Here is a 10,825-nt window from a genome sequence, read left to right as displayed (position 1 = left end):
TGATTTGGCCGCGGATTTGATTAGCGAGCCCGGACTCTGTGTAATCAAGCTCATTAGCACGGGTGGGCAAGTCAGCCTATAAATTCGGCCGTTTCAAGTGCATTAATCAATGCCAATCAATCGGGCGTCTGGGCTAACATCTCGTAAGTCAGCCGGAGCCAAGGACACGCTGCCCACCCGCCCGTCCACACTCTCTTCCCCGATTCGATCCTTTGATTCCCAAATCTTGATCTCGGCCCTTAAATTATCAGCGGAGCGGCTGTTTCTAGCCTGAGCCTGCCAAGCGAAGCTCAAAATCAGGGCGAATCAGGCTTGCGTTTGCATTTAATCCTCGGGGCTCGAGCGGAGATACTCACACCGAGCTACTTCCCATCCAGCACTGACTCTGTTAGCTGCACGCTAGAGCTACAAAGACACAAGGACGGCGTGTTTAGCACCGAGGGAGTTTCGGGAGGCGCTGGATGGCTAAAATCCCCCGGGTGTCTGCCCTGGCTGGAGGTGGAAACGTCTCTTTGTCCCCACAGGAGCGAGACGTTGGGCAGACGGCCTCGCAAAGCCCGACGCGATGCCCGCGCGGAGATGCAGCAGCGACAGCAAAGGATAACAAACGTCTTTCCGGAGCGGCACTGACGCCGTGTTTTGGCATTGCGGGACCGGAGGCCGGCCCGGGGCGGTACGTACGTACCCTCTCTTCCTCGCCATGTAGCCGCACCATCCGCGGATCTCTTTGACCACCACGCGAGCGAGGAGCTGCGAGAGGAAAAGTGGAGGATTGCCGCGGGGCCGGCGGCTCTGCAGCCACCCGCCTCGGCGTGAGCGTTTCCATCGCCGGGAGATAAATTTTAAGGCTCTTCCTAGGGAAGGTTGCATGAACTAAAACCGTGCGTGGAGGTAGGCGGTTGGGAAGAGCCAAGTGAACGGAGGCAAAGGTTTGGTGTCGATACAGGGCTTTGCAATTTGCCCTGTGCCTGGCTGTCTCCCGAGGAGCATCCCTACCCTCCGCCGGCGAGCGGGCGGCTAAAAGGGAGCCCTCGAATATCCAGGGTAGCAAAACGAGTCGCGCTGACGAGGAACCTACCAGGCAAGCCAAGACATCGGCTGCTATCAACATATAGAAGACGTTATTCCAGCCCGTGGGGGAGATGAGCCCTGCAAGCAGCGGCCCTAGGGCGGCACCTGCGAGGGCACACGAGCCACGTTAGGAGATGCCCTGTTCACGGGGGAGAGGGGACCAGGACCCCCCGCCCGCAGCATCGCCGTGCCGGGAGGGGGGAAATCGGCGCTGGGCATCCCCCAGCCGTACATACCTATGGATCCTGTGCCGTCAATGATGGCCGTGACGGTAGAAAGGGCTTTGGCATTTCCTTTGAGAGACTCGTGGGTTCCCTGTAGGGATGGAGGAGTAAAATGTAAGGAGGAAAAGCGGTTTCGGGGTCCACAGCCGGCAAGTCCTAGCATGAGGCCTTTCACAGCCCGGGAAGCAATTTCCATGTATCGGACCCAGCCGTGGATGGGAAGACTGAACTCGGACGCTGCCTGCAGCCAAACCACGGCAAAACCGGGATCGCCAACGGCGGGCAGCAATCCCAAGTGATTTCCCAGCAAATTTTCCACTCTGTGCTTAGAGGGAGATGCAGCGGGGCCGGAGCAGAGTCACGCGGCCAAGGTGAGAAAGCAATAGGAAAAAAAAAGCCGTGTTTAAGGGAGGCTGCGGACCGCAGCGTGAGGTGTGACAGCCCTGCCCTTCTCCGCCGGGCTTCACAGGCATTGGAAAACAAAGCTAAAACGCAAAAATCCCAGCAGACATCCCTCTGGGAAAGAGGGAACAGCCTTTGGGTGTGCAAGGGCAGCGTGGCAGGGTCTGAGCTGCGCCTCTTACCAAATCTGCCGAAACCGCTGTTGTGATGAGAGCGTAGGGGCCGTTAACCAGAGCGCCGCAGACGATCAGCATCGCTGCGAGGGACGAGACGGCCGCGGAGGTACCCGGGAAGAGATGAAATGTTTAAGTGCAGGGAACAGCAGGACGTCGGCTCCAGCGTCCCCGGCCCGTGTGCTGGCATCGCTGTCCCGCACGTCCACTGCCTGCTCATCTCCGTTTTCCCCAGGAGATCTCATCCAGCGCCACCCTCCCCCAAATCCCAGACCGGGAGCCCGGCTCGAGAGGAGAAATAAAGGCAGGTGAGTCGGCGGCACCTCCCATTGCCCCTTCGGTGACGGGAGCTGGCTGCGCCGAGGAGCTCCTTACCTATCGATGTGCCGATGCCGTTCTGGCCGATGTGGTTATACAGGAACAGCTGGAGAAGAGACACGAGATGAACCAGTTACGGCTGTTCCAGCTGTTTTCCCAAGTGTTTGCCTTGCGGCAGCACCCCGGGGACAGGACGGAGAAGGTGAGGACCTGAATTATCGCCAAGCTTCGCAGACACCCCACCCCCCCCTACACACACACACAGCGTTTGAAGAGGAGAGCACCAGCCAGGACGGGGAGCCGAGCGCGCCCTTGGCTCCGCGTCCCGCCGTCTGCCTGCCAGATGAAATACCTGGCAGCTGGCAAACAGAGGTGCCGCCGCGATTTACGGCCCGGCGAGGCTCGCACGCCTCCCCGCCGGCTGAAGCCAGACGGTAATTTGCCCCGCCGGCACTATCGGGGGAACGCAGACGTGATGCGGCCTCTCCGCTTTTCGGCGCGCACCAGCTTCATCGGAGGGGAGAGGTTCGCAACCCAGAGCCAGCCAGGCTTGGATTACAGCTAATTAGCCGCGTTTTTGTGGCAGCGAAGCCAAACGAGCTCCGTGCAGGTGCTCGGGAAGGACGTCCCGGCCAAGAGCCGGCGGAGCGTGAGGCTGTCGGCACGGGGGGCTTTTGGGATGCAAAGCAAAGAGAGAAAAGCTGAACCGGCTCGGCGGGACCCCCAAGGCTTTAAGACAGAGCAGGGTTATGGCAAGATGGAGGGGAAAAAAAAAACCCTGAAGGGTTTTTGGGACCCTAAAGGGTTTTGGTTTTTTTTTTTGGCTGTCAAGGACTCTACAATCCCCTCCTAGCCTCCAGATCTGGACGTGCACCCCGGGAATATCTGGACACGTGGATCCATCCCAGCTCTCATCTCAGCCCGAGCGCGTGGCCAGCTCATCCCAGGCGCTTGGGAAGAGGAAGGCGGCCGTGACTCAAAGGAGCCAGAGGAGAGGAAACCCTCGTGACTGGGGTTTTCCCCCCCCCCGCCGCGTGACAACGCACCATGGGAGCAGCGACGACCAGCATCACGCAGCACGTGGTGGCCCTGCCGCCGGTGTAGTCGGAGATGAGGCCGGCAAAGATCCCCCCTGCAAGAAGGAGTCACAGGTGTCGATCACGCTGCCCCAGCAGCAAAGCTTCGCCCTGGCTTAACCCAAAATCCAAGGGGATGCCGCGCTGCGGTGCTCTTTCATCCCCCATCTTTTCGGCGAGATGCCCCCGAGGTTAAATGTAATAATCTCAGAGCGAAAAGCTTTGATTTATCCCTGCCGCTTTCTCCCTGCAGATGGTTTCCCTACGCCTGCGTGCAGCTCTGGTCCCCTCCACGCTTCCAAAATGTATTCTTTCTCTAAGAAAAAGGAGAGCCTGAGGAAGCGAGACCCAAGGGAAGGTGTCGCGATGGTCACCTGCGTGGCAAAATAAAAGCGAGGGGCGTTTGCTGCTTGCTGAGTGCTATGAACGCTGAATAAACCTCACTGCAGCGCTCCAGGGAAAGAGACGGTGTTACCTGTGGAGGGGACTTTCAATCAAGGCCAGGATTGTCCCCAAATCATCCCCACTCCACCTCCCCCTCCGCCCGGGGTACGTGACGAACCTAAAATGCCCCCGACGTCAAAGAGAGTCGACAGGTCCCCGGCTTCCTTGGCGCCGAAATGAGCTGCGAGGGAGAGGAGAGGGGGTGAGGAGACGCTCCCCTCGCCAGGCTCGCTCCCGCCTCCCCGTCCCCAAAAACTCACCGACGTTCACGATATAGAGGGGCAGCCAGTAGAGGAAGGTGTAGCTCACCAGCTTGGCAAAGAGCAGGCAAAGGGAGAACTCCACCACGCCCTGGGAGGAGAGGAGAAGACATCAGAGGAGCCTCCTTTTCCCAAGATGGTGTGTTTTTCCCCCCCAAGTTTTCTGCCCGGGGAGCGCCCCGTCGATGGGGCGAGCTGCCCCGCCTTTGCTCTTTCCCTCCATCCCCGTCACGACGCAAGGGGCATCCCGTGACTCACGGGTATCCGGAGCGCCCCGAGGAAGCTGATGGCTTCGGGCTCCTCGGCTGGCTCCTTGGGGCTGTCGGAACGATCCGCGCTGCTCTGGCCCGAGATGCTCAGCGGTCCCTCGTTGGAGGTGACCGCTTCGGGATCCTTCTCGGTGGTGGTCACTCCTCCAGCATCTTCCTCGTCGGAGGCCATCTAAAAGCAAGCCGAAAGGAGGAGATGTGGCTCTCGTTGCTGGAAGGGGCTGAAAGGCCAGATTCGCTGCTGGGACGTGACCCGGAGGATGCTCACACCGGAATAGCAACGAGCATCTTCCGTGCTAACTGAACATCGCTCTAATTTCTGACGTTAATGACCTGACAGCCCGGTTGGTTCGCCGTAAACTGAGCGACCACCCAGCCCAGGACAAGGCCGTTGGGAATCTATTCGACTCACGTGATGCAGAGGCGGACTGCAGCCGACGTCCTCGGGATCTGCAGGGAGAAAGGAGATCCCGTGAGAGCCTGGAACCTGAGAACCCGCTCTCCCTCCAGCATCTCACACTGCAGGGGAGAAATGTGGGGCTGGGAACCCCCTGGGGCTGGGCTGCGTCTCCGGGTACCCGCTTCCCGGCAGTGAAAAACCCCGGTAAAATCCCAAAGGGCTTCCCAAATGTTTCCTAGAAAGACAGGCTGAGAGGAGTGACCGGCACAGGGGCTGAGCCTGCCTGGATGACCCCAAAGGGTGCTGAGCATCCCCGTGGTGGTCGGGTCCACATCCCTGCTTGCCACAAACTGGAAATAAGTCTTTGGGGTTGCCAAAAACGCTCGGAGACGGGTAAGGCGAAAAAATTGTGTTACGTTGGTCATCTGCTGTGCCCCCGGATCACGCCACTCACACTCCACGAGGAAGAAGAAGCAGATGATGCCCATGGCGGCGATGACGATGCCGGGCACGATGAAGGACAGGCCCCAGGCAGAGGAAACCCAAACGCCGGCAATGAGCGAGCCTAAGATGTTGCCGACGGAGGTGTGCGAGTTCCAGATGCCCATGATCAAACCTCTCCTGGCGGGGACAGAGCCGGGGTCGGTATCACCGGGGTGGCTGCCGGGGCCGACAGGGATGAGGACGAGGGGGGACGCGCCGGAGAAACACTCACTTTCCTTTCCCGAACCAGTTCCCGACGCACGCCACGACAGAGGGCCAGCCGGTCGTCTGCACCAGCCCGTTGCAGACCTGGCAAGAGAAGAGGCAGCATCACGCGGCAGCATCGGCAGCCGGTGAGCGCCGACTTGATCCGTGGAGCACAGCCCCTGCCCCGTTTCGGGTAGCCGGGCTCAAAAATAGCCACCCCCATCCCAAAGCTGTTGAGAAAACACTCGCTTTGGGGTTTGTTGGGTTTTTTTCCCCCCGCTGGGGCAATCCCGGAGGCGTTTGCGTTGTTCCCGTGGCTAAACTGGGAGCGGCTGGTGTTGCCAAACCGGCTGCCCTGCCCTGCTCGGCGAGACGGGCGCGCCCGGTGGTTTCGGCGCCCACGCCACGCGCGACCGGGTTTTGCGGGGAGCGGAAATGCCCGGCGTTCTCCCACTCGGAAACTGGGCCAGCCCGATCCCCGAAAACCACCGAAAAACCGGGATGAGGCCGCGGCGGTAAAATCCAGAGCCTGGGCATCCTCCACGTACCTGCACGACAATGAAGTACCAGAGGACATGGATGTCCCAGAAGTAACCGAGGCCGAAGAGCGCGGTGAAGAGCCCGCTCAGCACCATCCCCCCGGACAGGTAGTAGCGCAGGGGGAGACGCTCCCCGAAAATGCCACTGCGGAGAGAGGGAAGGGCGCGGACAGGAGCTGTCACGGGTGATGCCACCGATGGGTGTTATAGCACCGAGCCGGTACCCGAATCCCGAGCGGCTCCCAGCGCCCGGTTGCTTTCCCGTTAGCGTGACCCCATCCCCATAGAAACCAGTTTCCTGGCAGACTGGTGCAAACTGGTGTGCGGAGGGAAAGGGGTGCAAAGAACCTGGGTACCTGATAAACATCCCGATGGCGTAGGCCACCAGGAAGGCATTATCCAGCGCCCCAAAAAGCTCCTTGTAGTTATCCCCATCTGGAAAAGAAAGATTAGGGCCACGTCAGCCTGGCCCCCATCTTGTTTTCTCTCCCCGTGGCCGCCGGCTCGTCCTCATCCCCTGTCCCCAAACCCCTCCTTCCCGAGGGGCAGTTCCTGGAGCGTGGCCGGGTGCCCTCGGCGTTGGGACCCGCTCCCATCCCAGCCCCGATTTCACCACCCACTGCTGCCCTTTGGCCTGAGGGCATGGGGCAGACACAACGCCGTTTAATTACCTCCGGGTGCCTAACGAGCAGCCGGCCCCTTGCCAAAACCTCCAGCCGCGACCGGGCATGGCGGGGAGCCCGTCTTGGCTGCCCTCAAGGTAGTTTTAGGGGTGACTCGGGGTGGGGGCCTCAGCCTTACCGAAGGGTGCCCAGCTACACCACGTGCTGCTGTTGGAGTTGTTGCGAGGGTTGGGGCCCAAGGCCGAGCAATTGGGGTGCAGCTGGCTCTGCGGGGAGAGAGAAGGGGTGAAATAGGGGTGCCGGAGGAGCGCCCCGTCCCCGCGTCCCCTCTCCCCGCGGCTGGGGCGAGGTTGGAGCTAACCTTGACGATGCTGATGGGTTTTCGGGAGAGGTGGTAGCTGGTATAGCAGAGGAAGGTCAGCACCAGCGTCAGTCCCCGATACCTGCGGGATAAAGCAAGCGGAGAGGTCAGGGGTTGGTGGGACGGGGACGGGGACGGGTGGCCTGTCACCATCCCAGCTGGCAAAGCCCAGCCCGGCGGGGATGTCTCAGGCATCTCCAGCCTCGGTGCTGCTTCCCCCTGCCTCCAAAATTCATGCTTTTCGGAGAAAAATATCAGGTAAGGGGGATGAGAGCCCCCACCGTGCCAGGTTGAATCCGCTCGGGATGCGGGTGCGAATTTTGGACGCGTGCCCGCAGCTCTGCCGCTATTTAACCTGCGGGGTCTTAGAAGCGCACGGGAAAGGGGAAAAACGGGGTCGTTCCTGCTTCTTTCCCCGGCACAGTACCCCCTCAGCACCAAACGGGGACTCTTCTGCCGGATCGGTGAGCTGAACCAGCTCAGCCGAGCCAGTAGCAAGGCGACCAGCCCCCCCGCCCCCCCCAAAATAGCCAAGGAGGCGGCTTAAAAAGATCAACTGAGTTTTAGGGGGAGCACTAATCGGTGTTTCCCCCTCCTCGAGCCGCCGTCCCGGCAAACCACGGGGTGAGCAAGCGCCTTCCCGGCGTCACGGGTGGAAACGGGGCACAAGACCGCGGCTGATTCATCATCACTCCCGGCGTTAATTAAAGATGAGCTGGGAAAAAAAAAAAAAAAGCGGGGAGGAAGGGATATCCTGAGCAATACCCGCTCCCCTTCCTCCACCGAATAGCGACCTTATCCCTTTTGCTTGAATTAAATGCAGGGAAATGGGGGAAAATAGCGGGGAAAATGGGGTTTGGGCTCGGGGCTGGGAGCGCTGCTCCCAGCAAAGCTGATGGATGAAGCCTGGAGAATCCCAAATAGGATCCAGCACCCTCCGGAGCAGGATGAGCATCTCCAAGGGGCCCCATCCTGCATTTTGGGGGGGGTGTTTACGGCAGCACAGAGGATGCGAGCGGTCAGGGTGGTTGCGGCACTGAGAAGTGTCACGGGGTTGCTCCAAGTTTAGGAAAAAAAAAAAAAATATAAAAGCCTTTTTTTTTTTGCAGTTTTAGCCCATCCCGCTCCTCTTCGCAGTTTCACTTCTTCATGAAACTGCAGCGATTACAGGCACCCTGCAAACCCAGGACAGCTCTCTGCTCCCGGGGTGCCGGCTCCGAGACGGCACCACAGCAGGAAAAATGCCTGGTTCCCACCCCAAAAAAATAACTAAACCCCCCCCCCCCCCAAAAATCACCGCTGCTGCTGACTGCGGGGCTGATTCGAGGGGAGTGGAGAGGCCACGGTGAGGAAGGGGAAGAGAAACTTCACGTGCGGTGCCCGGCTCGGCCGGCTGGTTGGGTTTGTTTTTTTTTTACCCCAAATTGCAGCTGATGGAAAAGCACAGGGGTTGTTTGGCACCAGGCTTCCAAAAAATAGATATATTAAATAAAATTAAACCGGCAGCGGCCTCATGACCTCACCAAAAGGGAGGGGAACCAGCGGGATCTCTGTGTCGGCCAGATCCCACCGAATTTTGAGGGCGAGGGCCTGGCATATGCAGAGGGGCCTGGCATATGCAGAGGGACAGCTCAAGGCTCGCTGGGCTCTGCTCCCTGGGCTCTGCTCCCCGTCTTGGGGTCCCCCCCTGCACCCCTCCTGCCCAGCCCCACAGTGCCTGAGCGGGGCTCGGCGCCCTCCGTCCCCGGGATGGGGCCAGTTCCTGGCTCATGCTGAAAACCCCCCGGGCTCGGTGCCGGTGCTGCGCTGGATCCGGTCTCACAGTGGACCCGGTGCCCGAGGGGCGATGCTGGTCCCTGGGCGAGTGACCCCTGGTCCAGGGCTGGTCCCCAGCCCGGTGCCAGACCCTGGGCGAGTGACTCCTGGTCCAGGGCCGGTCCCCATCCCGGTGCCGGTCCCCGGGAGAGTGACCCCCGGGCCAGGGCAGGTCCCCATCCCGGTGCCGGTCCCCGGGAGAGTGACCCCCGGTCCAGGGCAGGTCCCCATCCCGGTGCTGGTCCCCGGGAGAGTGACCCCCGGGCCTAGGGCAGGTCCCCATCCCGCTGGCGTCCCTGCGGTCCCCATCCCAGTGCCGGTCCCCCGGTCCAGGGCCGGTCCCCATCCCAGTGCCGGTCCCATAGTCCAGGGCCGGTCTCCATCCCGCTGCCGGTCCCCGGGAGAGTGACCCCCGGGCCAGGGCAGGACCCCATCCCGGGGCCGGTCCCCATCCCAGTGCCGGTCCCCTGGTCCAGGGCCGGTCCCTATCCCGGTGCCGGTCCCATGGTCCAGGGCCGGTCCCCATCCCAGTGCCGGTCCCATAGTCCAGGGCCGGTCCCCATCCCGCTGCCAGTCCCCGGGAGAGTGACCCCTGGGCCAGGACAGGTCCCCATGCCGCTGCCGGTCCCCATCCCGGTGCCGGTCCCGTGGTCCAGGGCCGGTCCCCATCCCGGTGCCGGTCCCCTGGTCCAGGGCCGGTCCCTATCCCAGTGCCGGTCCCATGGTCCAGGGCAAGTCCCCATCCCGCTGCCGGTCCCCATCCTAGCACCGGTCCTTATCCGGGCGGCTGTCCCCATCTCGGTGCCGGTCCCCGGTGTGTCCCGTCTCCCCCCCCTCCCCGGTCCCCGCTCACCGGCTGTCCCGGGGGAGAGCGCGGAGCAGGCGGACGCCGGGGGCGAGAGCTGCCCTCATGGCGGGCGGCGGCGGAGCTGCCGGTTCCCCCCCCCCCCCGGCTCCTTTTCACCGCCCCGCTGGGGCCGCCGCTCCCCGCCCCGGCCCGGCCCCGGTCCCGCCCCGGTCCCGTCTCCTTCCCCGGTTTGCCAGCCCCGCGGAACCCCTCCTCGTCCGTCCCTCTCCTCAAGCCCCCCGAAGTACGAAACCGAAGCTTCCCCTCGATCCCCAGTCCCGGTTAAAAGAAAAATCGATTTAAAATCCGGTGCCGAGGAGGGGAAAAAAGCAAAGCTGGGCACCGGGGAGCTGGGGGGGAAGAAGTCCCCGGGGGGACTCACCAGGATTTTCCCCAGACGCTGTTCTTCCAGCGGATTTAACTTTCCCGCTCACTTTTTTCCATCCCCCCGAAAGGGCTTTGGTGCCCTGATTTCGGCTAAGCCGCCCCAGGCATGTTTCTGGGTTTATTCACAGGGATTTTGGGGAGTCCTGCTCTCCTCTCCCACAGATTTCACACCAGGAGCAATCCCCCCCCCCCCCCCCGGCTCCCAAAGGATCCCATTTACATCGCTGGGATGGAGCGGAGCAAGGGGCAGATCGTGAGGTGGAGGAGCAGCAATGGTTTTATTTAACCACGGTTCCTTTGAACTAAACCCCAAAGCAACCCACGGCCCTTCGGGAGCCGCTCCGGCCCCTTCGGAGAGCTGGAAACTGGGATGCCTGGGGTGCGAGCGAGGGCTTGGGGAACCCGCCGAGGAAATGCTCGTCCTCAGCTGCCCCGGCGCAAAGCCCTGCTCTGAAATCAGTTTAAAAAAAAAAAAAACACCAAACCACATAGTTGCAGCTTTAGCCCTTTGCTGCCCTGGCCCCGGCGCGTGCAAAAAAAAAAAAACCTCCCGGGGCGGATCCTGCCCTTTACGAATCTACCTCAACACCCCGTATTAGGTACGCCGGTGTCTTCCCCTTGACGCAAACGGCGGTTAATAAATAGCACCGGGCGCCAGGAATCAGTCGGTGAATGATTCTCCAGCGGGAACGGAGGAGCATCCCCTGGTTCGGCCCGCTCCGTGCTACCTCTGGACCGGGGTCGTGGGTTTGCTTCATGTCCGGTGGGCCGGTAACAGGGGAAAAAAAAAAAAAAAAAAAGAAATCACCTGGCACGCTCGGTCACCCAGCCTTCCTGCCGCGGTTAATATTGGAGAGGTGGCGGGAGGGCGGCCAGCAAGCAGTAAATATTAATGACGGGTTACGGTGCAAACTCCGTCCAGGAAC

General features: G+C 61.3%; 1 protein-coding gene across 1 annotated transcript; it reads right to left on the bottom strand.

The window, feature by feature from the left end:
• Positions 1-362: 362 nt before the first annotated feature.
• Positions 363-9,577, bottom strand: SLC37A2 (solute carrier family 37 member 2). The gene is made up of 18 exons (XM_050914045.1): positions 9,519-9,577; positions 6,851-6,932; positions 6,668-6,755; positions 6,223-6,301; positions 5,876-6,011; positions 5,353-5,429; positions 5,092-5,258; positions 4,650-4,687; positions 4,227-4,409; positions 3,969-4,059; positions 3,827-3,889; positions 3,235-3,320; positions 2,246-2,294; positions 1,880-1,953; positions 1,308-1,386; positions 1,079-1,176; positions 686-750; positions 363-405 (listed from the first exon to the last, which is right to left on the bottom strand). Exons 1-18 carry the CDS (start codon positions 9,575-9,577, stop codon positions 363-365), a joined length of 1,557 nt encoding a protein of 518 aa, XP_050770002.1.
• Between the last annotated feature and the right edge of the window lie 1,248 nt (positions 9,578-10,825).

This window comes from Gymnogyps californianus, unplaced genomic scaffold (genome assembly GCF_018139145.2).
Source record: "Gymnogyps californianus isolate 813 unplaced genomic scaffold, ASM1813914v2 HiC_scaffold_31, whole genome shotgun sequence".
NCBI lineage: Eukaryota > Metazoa > Chordata > Aves > Accipitriformes > Cathartidae > Gymnogyps > Gymnogyps californianus.
This window is presented reverse-complemented; position numbering and strand designations above follow the sequence as displayed.